This window comes from Salvelinus fontinalis, chromosome 1, assembly GCF_029448725.1.
Source record: "Salvelinus fontinalis isolate EN_2023a chromosome 1, ASM2944872v1, whole genome shotgun sequence".
In the NCBI taxonomy this organism is placed as follows: Eukaryota; Metazoa; Chordata; class Actinopteri; order Salmoniformes; family Salmonidae; genus Salvelinus; species Salvelinus fontinalis.
In genome coordinates, this window is record NC_074665.1 from 41454855 (window position 1) to 41471355 (window position 16501).

General features: G+C 40.5%; 1 protein-coding gene across 1 annotated transcript in view; it reads right to left on the reverse strand.

Moving 5' to 3' along the window:
- The window catches only part of cmn (calymmin), a 68692-nt gene extending 52429 nt beyond the window's left edge, over positions 1 to 16263 (reverse strand). Inside the window, 18 exon segments of the mRNA XM_055921551.1 lie at positions 76 to 126; positions 2500 to 2553; positions 5837 to 5875; positions 5968 to 6069; positions 6185 to 6232; positions 6330 to 6398; positions 6506 to 6556; positions 7341 to 7394; positions 7511 to 7564; positions 7913 to 7957; positions 8082 to 8132; positions 8229 to 8279; positions 8410 to 8454; positions 8555 to 8608; positions 8737 to 8787; positions 9030 to 9080; positions 12171 to 12233; positions 16127 to 16263. Of these exon segments, the coding sequence (XP_055777526.1) occupies positions 76 to 126; positions 2500 to 2553; positions 5837 to 5875; positions 5968 to 6069; positions 6185 to 6232; positions 6330 to 6398; positions 6506 to 6556; positions 7341 to 7394; positions 7511 to 7564; positions 7913 to 7957; positions 8082 to 8132; positions 8229 to 8279; positions 8410 to 8454; positions 8555 to 8608; positions 8737 to 8787; positions 9030 to 9080; positions 12171 to 12233; positions 16127 to 16199 (1006 nt within the window). The 5' untranslated portion in view covers positions 16200 to 16263.
- Between the last annotated feature and the right edge of the window lie 238 nt (positions 16264 to 16501).

The window sequence follows — 16501 nt, forward strand, 5'->3', positions numbered from 1 at the left end:
ACCTCTGAAAACATAATATTGATATATGCTAAAACACTAACGATAAATTGACAGAATTGTTTTGGTTGGACTTACCATTGGGTTTGGCACCTTGTCCATTTGGCACATCAGCTCCAGCACCATAGCCTATAAACAACACAGTTGTCACAACAAAAACAACTAGAAAATGACAAAAACAATAAAGAAAATGTGTGTGATTGCATGTCTTAAAGTATTTATTGTTGTGAAATAGTAGTAGTGGTAGTGACTGCAGTAGTAATTTTAGTATTAGCAATGGTAGTAATAGGGCTGTTATAGGCCTATGGGTTAGTTGTGTGGTGAGCTGTAGTGTGGAGTTACTATAGTGAGTTAGTATAGTAGGCTAGAGGGAGTACTATGGGTGTGTTCATAAATTCACTCTGGAGTGCCAGAGTGTGCTCAGAGTGCGCGCTGGGCATTCATAAATTCAGAGCATTGTCAGATTGTCCGTTTGTAAATTCAGAGCGTTTAGAGTGCACACTGCACACTCTGGCCGAGGAGTAGGATTGATCCGAGCGTTGTGACCTCACAACGGCAGTTAAGCACCCAAGCTAACTGGCTAACGTTGGCTAGCTTGCAAGCTACTTCCAGACACAAATGCGAGAACACTTCACTCTATTTTACTTGCCCTAGCAGAGCTGATTGGGCTGTTTTCATGTTATCCATAGCGTTGGTGACTGTAACTGTGCTTCTGGCAACAATTTAATGACACTATTTTGCCAATGTTTACTGACACGGGCCATATTCAGCGGGTGTTGAGCATTCGTAAATGAATCAGTCATTCTGCACTCTGGCACACTCAGATGAGAGCACTCTGAAATCAGAATAGATAGCCAGAATGAATTTACAAACGCACCCTATAGCATCGTAAGCCTTGAAATGTGTTCTGTAGCAGTGATCTCAGTTTAGAATGTTGAAGCCTGCATTCTGCCATTGAAGTGGGAATACAACAAGCTTTATAGATTATAAATGATGAATGGTAGCACAAAGATGTGTTAAAGCAATCTAAGTTGGGTCAGTCTGCATATTTCAATGTTGGTTCGGTGTTTGTAGCTTAAACGGATCAGAGCAGTGGCGAATTCAAAAATGTGCCTTTCTGTCGACTATGGATGCAAATTTAAAATAGTGCAAATTTAAAATAGTTCTCGTACAAAAAGTACAAATAGTATCAACAATCTTTTGACAAGCCGTTGAGTCAGTCAGCACGTAGGCATTGGTTTGGTGTTTGTAGCATAAATGGTTCAAGAAAGGTGTCGGATCCAATTTGACCATTGAAGTGTACGGATCATTTATTGAAAATATAAAATGGTTAGGGTTAAAATTACAAATAGTATCAACAATATTTTTTTTACAAGCAATCTAAGCTCAGTCAATCTGTACATGTCAACGTTTGGTGTTTGGAAATGCAATGCTTCAAGAGCAATGAGGAAAAGCAAAATGTACCAATCATAGCCTATGGAGCTTTTATGTAAATGTAGAATGTTAGTCCAAAAAGTATAAATATATTCAAAAAGCTTTTTAAAACCAATGTTAGTTGAGTTAGTCTACACATTTCAACGTTAGTGTGGTGTTTGTAGAATAAACGGTTGAGCAGTGGCGAATCCAAATACTTCCCATTAAAGCCTATAGACCGTTTATGCAAATGTAAAATTGTTATAGTTCAAATTATAAATAGTAACAAAAAGCTGTATATAAGCAATCTATGTTTAGTCAGTCTGCACATTTCAATGTTGGTTTGATGTTGTCATGCCCTGATCTTAGATATCTTTGTTTTTCTATAGATTTTGGTTAGGTCAGGGTGTGACTAGGGTGGGTACGCTAGTTTTTGTATGTCTAGGGGTGTTGTATGTATAGTTGCCTTAGTGCACATCAGTAGCTTCACATTTCGTTTGGTTGTTTGTTGTTTTGTTAGGTGAGTTTCAGTTTATTAAAATTATGTGGAACTCTACTCACGCTGTGCCTTGGTCTCATCATTATGACGAACGTGACAGATGTCGATAGCTTAAACAGTTCAATAGGAGATGTGTCTCCATTTCTGTATATCTTTTTTTACCGTTCAAGTCTATGGCCATTGAAATGCATTGGGATTTATGCAAATATGGTTGTAGTGTGGAAAGTAGAATTAATATCAAGAAGTTTATTTCTAGCAACCTGAAGACAATCAGCGTGTACATTTTATAGTTGTTTTGGTATTAGTAGCTTTGATGGTTTTGTTGCTACAGGTGGCAGCGGAAGGCGAATAATAAATGGAAGATTTCAGCTGTTGTTCTTGTATTCAGCAAGCACACCTAATTATAGTATACTGCTAATTCAACATGAATTAACAGAAACGGAGCCAATGCGGTTTACCATTGGCTTAGCACCATTTCCGTTGGGCACAGCAGCACCATGTTTCCCTTACTGAACCTCCAAGCATAAGATAATCCTTAAATACTTAGTAAAACACAAAATTAGCATACAAAGAAAAAAAGGGAGATTTACCTTTGTTTTTTTTAGCACCATTTCCATTTGGCACAGCTGCAGGAGCACCATAACCTAGAGATTAGACAGATTCAAACCAATGTTCATGGTTGTACCACTTAGGCCAGGGGGTTCTCAAAGTGCCCTCAGAACAGCCCACAGGGATGCTGGCCCACAGTTGTGTCAAGTTGGCTGGATGTCCTTTGGGTGGTGGACCATTTTTTATACACACGGGAAACTGTTGAGCGTGAAAACCCAGCAGCGTTGCAGTTCTTGACGCCTGGCACCTATTACCATACCACGTTCAAAGGCACTTAAAACTTTGGTTTTGCCCATCCACCCTGTGAATGGCAGACACATATAATCCATGTCTCAATTGTCTCAAGGCTTAAAAATCTGTCTTTAAACCTGTCTCCTCCCCTTCATCTACACGGATTGAAGTGGATTTTTCAAGTGTCATCAATACCGGATCATAGCTTTCACCTGGATTCACCTGGTCAGTCTATGTCATGGAAAGAGCAGGTGTCCTTAATGTTTTGTTCACTCAGTGTATATTTTTTACATTACATTTTTTTTATGAATATTACTAAGAACAGATTAAACTAATTTTGGCACAGGGGTCCTTGCAATACGTTTAGAGGGTGTAATACAATGTAATATTATTAATCTACAATTTATGTTCTTAACCTGGGGCAACATAGGTCTGGGAGGCTCACAGGGATATTGGCATCCACAGTATTCCACCAATAATAACATTTTTAACTCAACACTTCTTGTATTCACCCAAAAATGTCAATTTTTTTTAATTATTTTTACCCCAAATGCACTTTAATTTAAGCTTTAAAAAGGCAAAGTTCTTTATCTGCCTCATGGCAGAAGTGAATTGCGGGATGTAACTTTCAAAATACAGAAATTCTCCCTGTATGATGCATTGTTTTGATGTCTCCACTATTATTCTAAAATGTAGAAAATAGTAAAAATAAAGAAAAACCCTGGAATGAGTACGTGTGTCCAAACTTGACTGGAACTGTATGTATATACTGTATTTTAGTCAAGGCCATCCTATTAAAATAATGCTGCACATATACTATTCTATCCATGTATTCTTCATATATAATACATATTCTATCCACATTCTGTCCATAAAATTAGTGGATCCGGCTACTTCAGCCACAGATGTAGATGTATAAAATCGTATGTATAAGATGTATAAAATCGAACACACGGCCATGCAATCTCCATAGACAAACATTGGCAGTAGAATGGCCTTACTGAAGAGCTCAGTGACTTTTCACGTGGCACCATCCCTATGGCGAAGCATGGTGGAGGCTAGTCAGGATCGAGGGAAAGATGAACGTAGCAAAGTACAGAGATCCTTGATGAAATCCTGCTCCAGAATGCTCAGCACCTCAGACTGAGAGGATCTGAGAGGATCTGCAGAGAATAATGGGAGATACTCCCCAAATACAGGTGTGCCAAGCTTGTAGCGTCATACCCAAGAAGACTCGAGGCAGTAATCGCTGCCAAGGGGGTTCAACAAAGTACTGAGTAAAGGGTCTGAATACTTATGTAAATGTGATATGTTTTTTACACACATTTTACAAAAAAAGTCTAAAAACATGTTTTTGCTTTGTCTATATGGGGTATTGTGTGTAGATTGATGAGGGGGGAAAACGATTTAAAACATTTTCAAATAAGGCTGTAATGTGGAAAAAGTAAAGAGGTCTGAATACTTTCCAAATGCACTATATATATATCGTAACAGTCAAAAGTTTGGACACCTACTCATTCAAGGGTTTTTAAAAAGTTTTTAAAAACTATTTTCTACATTGTAGAACAATAGTGAAGACATGAAAACTATGAAATAATGTAGTAACCAAAAAAGTGTTAAACAAATCAAAATATATTTTATATATTTGAGATTCCTCAAAGTAGCCACCCTTTGCAGCTTTGCACACTCTTGGCATTCTCTCAACCTGTCGGGAGCTTCGTGAAATGGGTTTCCATGGCCAAGCAGCCGCAAACAAGCCTATGATCACCATCTCTTCTTGCACATGATCATCTGATGATTTATCACTCCAGTGTTAATCTGCTAAATTGTAATTATTCGATTTATTGCCTACCTCATGCCTTTTGCACACATTGTATATAGATTCTCTTTTTTCTACCATGTTATTGACTTGTTTACTCCATGTGTAACTCTGTGTTGTTGTCTGTTCACACTGCTATGCTTTATCTTGGCCAGGTCGCAGTTGCAAATGAGAACTTGTTCTCAACTAGCCTACCTGGTTAAATAAAGGTGAAATAAAAAATAAAAAATACAAATAAATAAAAATGTGCAATGCCAAGGGTCGGCTGGAGTGGTGTAAAGCTCGCCGCCATCGGACTGTGGAGCAGTCGAAACGCGATCCAACGGACAAATCTGGGTTTGGCGGATTCCAGGAGAATGCTACCTAGTGCCAACTATAAAGTTCGGTGGAGGAGGAACAATGGTTCGGGGCTGTTTTTCATGGTTCATGCTTGGCCCCTTAGTTCCAGTGAAGGGAAATATTAACGCTACAGCATACAATGACATTCTAGACTATCCTGTGCTTCCAACTTTTGTGGCAACAGTTTGGGAAAGACCCTTTCCTGTTTCAGCAAGACAATGCCGCCGTGCACAAAGCGAGGTCCATACAGAAATGGTTTGTTGAGATCGATATGGAAGAACGTGACTGGCCTGCACAGAGCCCTGACCTCAACCCCATCAAACACCTTTAGGATTAATTGGAACACCATCTACGAGCCAGGCCTAATCGCCCAACATCAGTGCCTGACCTCACTAATGCTCTTTTGGCTGAATGGAAGCAATCCCCAGAGTAATGTTCCAACATCTAGTAGAAACCCTTCACAGAAGAGTGGAGGCTGTTATAGCAGCAAAGGGGGGACCAACTCCATATTAATGCCCACGATTTTGGAATAAGATGTTCGACGAGCAGGTGTCCACATACTTTTGGTCATGTAATGTATTTAACTTACCTTAGAAGTGTTTACTTTGCAGCCTGACTAGCATCTATTGAGTTGCAATGTCCCATAAATGTAATGCCCAAATCAAGTTTAAGTATGTACAATACATGTGTTGTGCTACAGCTAATCATTTTTCCTTTTACCATGATTGACAGATTATTATTTTGATTCCCATGATTCGATTTACACAATTGATCCAATCCCAAACATCCACACTATGGCGAAGTGAGAAATGTGAAGTGCGGCATCCTTCAAATAGTAAATAATTATGTGTATAGCCTTACTGAATATCTTAAAACATACTAACTTGGTAAAACACAACATGTGCATATAAAGAAAAAGGGAGATTTACCATTGGGTTTAACGCCCTGTCCATTGGGACCACCGTAACCTACAGAGAGAATCACAAGTGGTGTAAATAAACAAAACACTTTTCATATCAACAGCAGAGGAAGACTTATTCAAACACAATGCTAAGCTTACCCTGTGTGGGTCTTTTTTGGCCTCCTCCATTAGAGTATCTAGCCGAGAGGCCACCACCCAGGCCAAGGCCAGCCCTGGCATAGGCACCATTTGGCCTGTAGCCTGGTTAGACAATGGACAAGGGTCAAAAGTATACAAGGATAATATAATATAATATAACAAGTGATTATTATTATTTATTTTTTTTAATAGCTCAGATAGTTTTGTATCAACTCACCATTCATTGGCTGTGCACCATATCCATTACCGCCATACCCATTATACACTGGAAACACAAATTACAACATTAATAGTTAGGTAAAACAAGCATCTATAAAAAGTGAATTCATATACCCATACACAATTTTCAGTATCTCACTTACCTCCCCTCCTGTTTGCAGCTAGTTGAGGTACCCTCAGACCCTTTCGAGTCCCCATTCCAAGAGAAGCACCTGATACCAGAACAAGAACAAAGGAGCAAATATGTGGTCATTGTGATAAATTATAGATTATTACGCTATAAAGAAATGGTGGGTGGTTAGAGAACACAGTACTTTACCTGCACCGAAAGGTGGTCGGCCGTATCCTTTCATGGGTCCTTTCATGCCAGCTGTGAAACACATACAATACACAAAACAACATGATGTGACCCAACTCAAACTCCTCCACAATTTAACACACATATACATAGTGTTACAGAAGTAAGCTTGTAAAATATGAATAATATGAACACGCAAAACACACAATATGAACACACAAAACACATGCTGTGACTTAACTCAAACTCCTCCACCATTAACCACACACGGACATGCAGAAGTCATCTCGGGAAAAGATGAGGAAAGCTACTTAATCATGTAACAAGACTAGCATCCAGTGCTAGTGTAAACTTGTTAATTTAGTCATGCTGAATGAATATTGGCAATATAGAGGCGGGTTGACAACGTCACGAAAACGATGCACTCGCTTCAATGGGGCAAAAGGCCGTGCGGTGTTGTGATTCTGATGGCCAGAGAGTTAGCAACAATGACAAGAAACTGCCACGTGGGGAATCGTAAGTGACTCGTTTCAGATAGTTCAACCCTGTTCTTGATACCATGTCTTGTTTTGAGGTGTTTTGACTCATTCAATGTCAATGCTAATATTACTTCAATTCGCTAGCTAACCAACAACTAGCAATGTATTTGAGAAACATTGTGCAAGTGTATTTATGCTTTCCATAAACATTGGGGACAAAATATAGTTGACCTGTTGTTAACAATCTAAGCCAACCCAGTCTGTTTTGCCGCATAGCTGTGCAAGTTTTGGTTTTGTTGCTAAACAACCAACCCATCTATATGCCAATTTTAGTTGTACACACTCTGAAGTACAACACATAAGTACAACACACACACCATTTGGATTCGGCAGACCATGTCCATTGGGTGCACCAGCTGCAGCTCCTTGACCTAGAGGTTTCAGGTAAATGACACCAAACAACTTATTTTTATAAATTGATATTTAAACAATATTATAAAATTCGATTGATATTTAAACACAATTTACAAAATGAATTTAGGCGTACCATTGTGCTTAGCTCCTTGTCCGTTGGGCACAGCAGCTGGAGCAGCACCGTAACCTGTAAATAAATTATTAAACGTAACCCGTGTGGCTCAGTTGGTAGAGCATGGCGCTTGCAACGCCAGGGTTGTGGGTTCAATTCCCACGGGGGGACCAGGGTTCAATTACCACGGGGGGACCAGGATGAATATGTATGAACTTTCCAATTTGTAAGTCGCTCTGGATAAGAGCGTCTGCTAAATGACTTAAATGTAAATGTAAATGTAACGGAACCCGAAACAATCGTTCGCAGACGGTTTGGGAACAAGTAATAATTTCTCATGGTGAACAGTCTCACTGAACATTGCCTTGGCAAAGGCATCATTATGAGCTATGATTGCGGCACCAATATAGGAGGTTACTATACCATTGGGTTTAGCTCCTTGTCCATTTGGCACACCGGCACCATAACCTGGAAATAAAACAGATGTTAATTCAAATAAACCAAATGGTACTTGTGCCACTTACTGAACCTCTGAATACCAATATAATTACTAAAACACTAAATTGATACTCATAGAAAAAAATTGATTTACCTTTTGATTTTTGACCATTTCCATTGGGTACAGCAGCTGGAGCACTATAGCCTGCAACAGGGACGTCAGTGTTACAGAAAAAGCATGATTGTACCAGATAAACAAATACATTTGATATGGCATAGTACAGATTAGGGGATCATTTACCATTGTGTTTAGCATCATTTCCATTGGGCACAGCTGCAGCAGCACCATAACCTAGAGATCAGACAGCTGTTAAACTCAAACCACATGGTAGTTGTGTCACTTACTGAACCTCTGAAAACCTAATACCAACATAATTACTTAAACACAAAATTGATACTCAAAGAAAAAAATTGTGATTTACCTTTTGACTTTTGACCATAGGGTACAGCAGCTGGAGCACCATATCCTTCAACAGGGACGTCAAAGTGTTACAGAAAATGCATAATTGTACCAGATCTCAACAAATACATCCAATATGACATAGTACAGATAAGTAGGTAATTTACCATTGGGTTTAGCACCATTTCCATTTGGCACAGCTGCAGAAGCACCATAATAACCTAGAGATCAGACAGATTAAAACCGATGGTCAAAGTTGTATCACTTACTGAATCCCTGAAAAAGTACTAATGCAGACTACTTGCTTTAGCACAAGAAATTGGCATGAAAGAAAAAAAGGGAGATTAACCATTGAGTTTAGCACCATTTCCATTGGACACAGCTGCAGGAGCACCGTAGCCTATAGAAATCAAACAAACATTGCATGTAGATTAAATCGCTGCACGCCACAGGTGTAAACCCTCCATATGTGAATTTAGCCATTGAATAAACTCAACTCTCATGGAACAACCCCACCAACCCTGCTGTCCATACACTGATGAGGTCATCAATTCAACACCAACCAAAACATGTTTTCCCACTGTAGTATTGCGCAAGAAACATAATGTAAACAGAGAAACACAGTGCCAAGTGAGTATTTACCATTGGGTTTGGCACCGTTTCCATTGGGCACACCGGCTCCAGCACTGTAACCTAAAGAACACCCAGGTGTTACCAACATATACTGTGCAACATATGAAAATTACAAACACATAAAATGTTAGCATTGGCATTACAGGTGTAAAAGTTAAACATCGCGTTATGGTTCGTTCCACCAAATGAGTATTTTTGGGGTAGTGTAACCTAAAAAAGGTTTTATTTCACCTAATTTGAACATTATCATAAAGAGCACATGTACAACTTAATAAAAAAAACACGTTGTCCCATTTCAAGAGGTTAAATGAAAACATGACTATTGTAAGTGTCTATTAAGTGCCAAATAAAGTAACATGGTTGACCGTAACAGGGTTGACTGTAACAGGGTTGACGATTTCATCTTAAAAATCAGCCATAAATCCCCTTGTGACAGGGGGAATGGAAGCTTGTTGGGTGCAACAGGGAGGGGCAATTGAATCCAAGCTTCACAAAAAAATAAATAATTATAAAACATTTCTAGCCTATATATAGTTAACACCTTATGCTCGACCCGCTCAGTTTTCCACCACAAAACATCAGAAAACGGCCCAAAAGAGTAGAACCAGCTCATCTGCTTTTACACTATGATTTGACTACTAGATGTACAATATTTTTATTTATTTTTTTTATCCTGAGGGGGAAGAGGCATTTTCATGCCCTCTTCAAAACTGTCTTGGTGTGAATGGACCATGATAAGTCCTTAGTGATGTGGACACCGAGGAACTTGACGCTCTTGACCCGCTCCACTACCGAGGTATGCGGTCAGCTATAGGGCTGGCTCAGGGAAGAGGACGCCCCTGCCTTGCATAGTCCCATGGGAAATCTTAATTGGGCATGGGACACAAGCTAAGGCTTGATCACCCTTTAGCTGGCCACCTTTGATGAGGGTGTTTAGTGATTAAAGGCCGAAACACCCACTGATTCGAAGGCACACTACTGAGGATGTGTCCCAAAATTGACATCTTAACCCAGTCTAAGAAATAAACCTCCCATGCCACTCTGTCAACATCACGGCAAATCTCATGTGAGTGCATACCATCTATTGGCACAATGGACAGTTTCAACATCTCGTCCCGTGTTTTATGATTCAACCCCGTAGATGTAAATGGGGGTGGTTCGGCACTCCGTTTCCTGTAGTCCAAGATAAGCTCCTTTGTATTGCCCATATTGAGGGAGAGGTTGTTGTCCTGGCACCACACTGCCAGATCTCTGACCTCCTCCCTATAGGCTGTCTCATCGTCGTCGGTGATCAGCCCTACCACCGCCGAGTCGTCGGCAAACTTAATGATGTGGTGTTGTAGTCGTGTGCGGCCACACAGTCATGGGTGAACAGGGAGTACAAGAGGGGACTGAGCACGCACCACCGAGAGGCCCCGCGTGTTGAGGATCAGCATGGCAGATGTGTTATTGCCTACCCTCACCACGTGGGGGCGGCTCGTCAGGAAGTCCAGGATCCAGTTGCAGAGGGAGGTGTTCGGTCCCAGGGTCCTTAGCTTCGTGATGACCTTGGAGGGCACTATGGTGTTGAACGTGGAGCTGTAGTCAATGAACAACATTCTCACGTAGGTATTCCTATAGTCCAGGTGGGAAAGAGAAGTGTGGAGTGCAATAGAGATTGAGTCATCTATGGATCTGTTGGGGAGGTATGCGAATTGGAGTGGGTCCAGGGTGTCGAGGATGATGGCGTTAATGTGAGCCATGAGCAGCCTTTCAAAGCACTGCGTGGCTACAGATGTGGGCGGTAGTCGTTCAGATAGGTTACGTTGGTGTTCAAAGGCGCTTAAAATGAGGGACATACATTTCATGTGAATAGATGAATAACTAATCACATGAAATAAATCATCATCTTCAGAAATGACTGTCAAAGCAACAAAATAACGAGGGCTTTACAATGATGAGAATTGGGGGAAATGTTGGTTAAGTGGGTTCACATCTTCAGAGAAATAACAGGGTAAACAGTGGAACATGTCAAAAATGCTGAATTCTGGCACTTTAGCAAGTCTTCATTCATATGCAAAATCGGATTTATTTCATGTTTCCATGTGGTATACAGTATATTAAAGGGAACTTCCTTTAACATTCAATATTGGTGCACAATTTCTACTTACAATTTCAAAAGGGACACAAAAAGGTATTCATTTGTTGGAACGACCCATATGCTGATTTGACAATGTTTACAAGACAATGATTAGGACATGACACCTACTGGTCAATAGTCAAGCATTCAAGTTGTTGAAATACAGTAGGATGTAAACTCTTAGGCTGCGTTTACACGAGCAGCCCATTCTGATCTTTTGCCCAATTATTGGCAAAACACTGATCTGATTGGTCAAAAGAGCAGTAAAAAGTAGTAGTAAAAAAATATCAGAAAAGGGCGCCTGTGTGTCTTAAAAAACACACACAAAATAGGGTGGATTTACCATTGGGTTTAGCCCCCTGTCCATTGGGCAGTCCACCTCAAGCACCATAAACTTCAATTGGGATCCTACAGTGTTATACCAAACATGATTATACAACGTTGTTTCACAAACTTGACCCTCTCCGACAAAATAAAGCAGATTCACAATGAAAAAAAATCATATACCATTAGGTTGAGCCCCCTGATCATTTGTTGCACCACTGGGCTCCCGAGTGACGCAGCGGTCTAAGGCACTGCATCTCAGTGCTAGAGGTGTCACTACAGGTTCGATTCCAGGCTGTATCACAACCGGCCGTGATTGAAAGTCCCATAGGGTGGCACACAATTGGCCCAGCGTCCCTTGGGTTAGGGTTTGGCTGGGGTAGGCCATCGTAGTAAATAAGAATTTGTTCTTAACTGACTTGCCTAGTTGAATATCCTACAATTAGTATGGCAACTGTTATTACCATTAGACCTAGGTTTCAAATACTTGAAAATTGTTTCAAACACTTTGTTTGAGCTTGTCTGGATTAATGCACCAATAGAAATGTCAAAAAGTTGCAAACCCTGCTCTCCAGGCAGACTTGAGCAAATGTTCAAAGTATTTGAAATGATTTGACCCAGGTCAGACTACCAGTTATCACATATTTACCCTAATGCACATAATGTACAGACCAAGTAGCCCACAGCAACCTCTTCACACAACTTACCATTTCCCTTGTATCCATATCCATTGGATGGCATCAACACCCTTCCAACACCCCCACCATTTCCTAAAATGGGAAAATAAAAGGTTTTAAGATAATGCATAACGGGTTGGGTTGAGGGCCACGTAAATCGGGCAGTACAGCTGCCGGTGCCAGTCTATATCCTACAATTGGGAATCACAAATTACATCAGCAAAATGTAAAAGGTGTCACATTGTGACAGTGATGTAATCTCACATGAACTAATCAACAGGACATTTGGAGAAACTGATTGGCTACTTTTTAATGAAGAAAATGTATGTCAAATATAAAAACTATGACATTCCTGTGTGAGTCTGCATTTTGCAGATCATTTAAGGGAAATGAGACCCATTGACACTAGGGGAAAATCCCTCAATACAGGGACTGTGTACAAGTAGTAAAATCTATTTTCTCACAGTGAGATGTCAAATTTAGACTGACGCTGCCACCAAAGCTTAGCTGCCTTTGATTTCAAGAAAGAGAACCAGTGGAAAAGGAATATATGGTTGTTTCACATGATCACAAGAGAACTTGAGGGCCACAGCAATTCACTTAAGAGTTGCACAGCAAGCATCACTCAGATGTTTGTCTTTCTTCCATTTGACATGATCGTTTGAAATGTGACAGGTAAACACCAGCATTTGTTCGAGATTTCTCTCTTCTTTGCCTTCTCCGTCGTCTTCATTCAGGCATGTGGACTGGACAGTTTCATGAAGTAATACTAGCTCCATCTTTCAACAAAATTACATGTACCGGTAATTGTGTAGAAAATACTTTTAGTAATACTAATTGTAATTACTATTTCGATACCACTTTACACACAGCAGTTCGAAGTGCATTGCACACACAAAAAAATTGAAAATATTACAATTTGTAAATGTACAATAACCACTAGCTGAGGGATCGGGCTGGAGAAATTGAACCACTCTCAAACTCATAGCCAGAGCTATGGATATAGGGTCTAACCATCCATGATATCAAGATTATAGTTTTAACGATGTTAAGGCTATACAGTTTTTGTTTACGTTAACAATGTTCACAAACAAAGGAGTAAAACAAGCTCATATTTTGAGTTCTGATGGGAAATGACAGTTGAACTAAGCTCATGACGCTGCTATAAGTTATATTCTTCAAGAATCAATGGGTATATATATATATAACAGGTGAAGACAACATACCGTGAAACTATCAATGAGTAAAATATAAAGATAAAAGGTTAGATAAAACCCACACCAAGTAATCAATACTGTATACTATATTCACTGTGTACATGCCAATCAATTAAAAGCCATCTTTTAAAAGTTTGAAAATAGATTTAAAAGAAGACAATCTTTGCCCGTTTAACACCCTTCTTGCAATCATATGAAATAATGAATAATTGAAAGACTCCAACACCATCATTATGTTTGCCAATGACACAACAGTGGTAGGCCTGATCACCGACAACGACGAGACAGCCTATAGGGAGGAGGTTAGAGACCTGACCGTGTGGTGCAAGGACAACAACCTCTCCCTCAACGTGATCAAGACAAAGGAGATGATTGTGGACTACAGGAAAAAGAGGACCGAGCACGCCCCCATTCTCATCGACGGGGCTGCAGTGGAGCAAGTTGAGAGCTTCAAGTTCCTTGGTGTGCACATCACCAACAAACTAACATGGTCCAAGCACACCAAGACAGTCGTGAAGAGGGCACGACAAAACCTATTCCCCCTCAGGAGACTGAAAAGACTTGGCATGGGTCCTCAGATCCTCAGAAGGTTCTACAGCTGCACCATTGAGAGCATCCTGACTGGTTGCATCACTGCCTGGTATGGCAACTGCTTGGCCTCTGACCGCAAGACACTAGAGGGTAGTCCGAACGGCCCAGTACATCACTGGGGCCAAGCTTCCTGCCACCCAGGACCTCTATACCAGGCGGTGTCAGAGGAAGGCCCTTAAAATTGTCAAAGACTCCAGCCACCCTAGTCATTGACTGTTCTCTCTGCTACCGCACGGCAAGTGGTACCAGAGCACCAAGTCTAGGTCCAAGAGGCTTCTAAACAGCTTCTACCCCCAAGCCATAAGTCTCCTGAACACCTAATCAAATGGCTACCCAGACTATTTGCATTACCCCCCCCTCCCCCTCTTTTACACCGCTGCTACTCTGTTTTCATCTATGCATAGTCACTTTAAGAACTCTACCTACATGTACATATTACCTCAACTAACCGGTGCCCCCGCACATTGACTCTGTACCGGTACCCCCCTGTATATAGTTTCGCTATTGTTATTTTACTGCTGCTCTTGAATTACTTGTTACTTTTATTTCTTATTCCATATTTTTTTTAACTGCATTGTTGATTAGGGGCTCGTAAGTAAGCATTTCACTGTAAGGTCTACATCTGTTGTATTCGGCGCATGTGATTTGATTTTATAGTGTTTGCAGACTCGAGACGTATTTGAATCCCCATGCAGCATACCACCCATCTCCAAGTGTTTCAATACGCCTAGTTACCACACCCCTTTTGTATGACAATCTAAATAACAGTGCATCTCACATCCGGTCTTAGAGGGCACACATCCAGAATTTTTATACATGTACTGTAGGTGTCTGGCTCCTTAAAAAACAATCCAAGTTTTAAAAAATGGTACAAATGGTAATTAACTGCTCCAAGTGAAACTGACTTGTTTGCCAAACAAATGGAAAGGACCTTTACAACAGGCTAGGTTGAAGATCGTATTTCAACCTAGATAACGAGTGTAATGCCTTATAATATGGTCATAATACATAAAAAGACTTGTCAAGTATCTATAAACTCCTTTTGTTATCATCCTCTTGATCCTCTAATGATCCTGAGTTTTATTATCAACCATTTTGAGTCTGCTGGAAAACTGCCTGATAGAAAGACATATTTTGAAAATGTGCTTTTTAAAAGTTGATGTGCGAGGTTTATACAAGTAGTACTGTATACCAAGTTTAATGTTGCATAAACGTGTACAGTATAATGCCTTATGAATGAGCAATGAGTAGCAACAGGTGGATTTACTTCACAGCTGTTTACTTGAACTAAACCACAGAAACCAATATGTCCACATCTTAAGAATTGTATTTGAGTGACACAAGTATACCCACACTGCAAATAGCCAAAGGTAGCTATGGGGGGCTTACACAAACATAAAACAGAGACAACCACCTCAGCGCCAACTGCTACTGAGCCAGAGCATCATAACTGCTGGCCACATGTCTCGACGCTCATAACTCAAAAGCCGTGGGTCATGGAGCGTTGCACCTTGTCATAGCAGACATACCACTGACAAACTACTGACTTTATGAAATTCTTCAAAGAAAGTTCAATTGTAAACATTTCCTGGAATAAAATCCATCAGCAATTATATACTCATCTAAATTATCAAAATGCCACCATAAAAATGTAAGACTAGTGTAGCCTAGCTACACCATTTCCCCTGCATACTGACATCCAAGGTAACAAATCAATATTAAGCCCAATACAATATTTGCAAATGAAGGTGAAATTCAAGACTCAAAGAATAGCCTCTGTGCAAGAAATAAATTAAAAGGAATGTCTAAGAATCAAAAAGATCGTAGAAGGATTTGTAACCAATTACATTTCCGCAAGGTCTACAACTACAGCCATTCCCTGTTCCCTGTGCCAGTGCATTCTAAACTCAAGGGTAGCACTTACATATTGCCATCTGTGAGTATCTCTCAGAGGATTGTCAGTAGATTGGCATCATGTAGATACTTTCATCCAAAAGCAACTTACAGAACTGGCAACATTAACAGTGTCACATACTGTGTGTGGCCCCTCCAGGAATTGAACCCACAACCCTGGTGGTACCAGCACCATGCTCCAGTCTACTTAGCCATCAAAACCACTGATACTTCGGAGAAATATGTGACAGACCCTTTCTCTCTTTCCACAACTCTTCCACTTACCATTGTTCTTCAGGTGTGCACTATGCGCCAGCCAAAGGACCAGCAAAGTCCGTAGAAGTAGCCATCCCAACATGGTGGAGACCCAACAGAATAAAAAAAGCCAAAAGAGAGAGAGAGAGACACCAGCAGAAAAGGGAATGCAGCTGCTCTACTGTTGGCATCTTCTGTGCATGTGAGGGCTTCATATACACTGTTGTTTCAGGTGCCCCTCCTCTCATCACCTCTCTGGCTGTGGACGTTCCCATTTTGGAGATGCTCCTCCCTTTTCCCAATTCCTTGGCCATGGTGTACACACACTTGGACACTTAAAGTACATTAATGCTTAGACTTAGAGAAGGGGGTTCCCCAAATAGGACAGTGACTGATGGGCTCCAC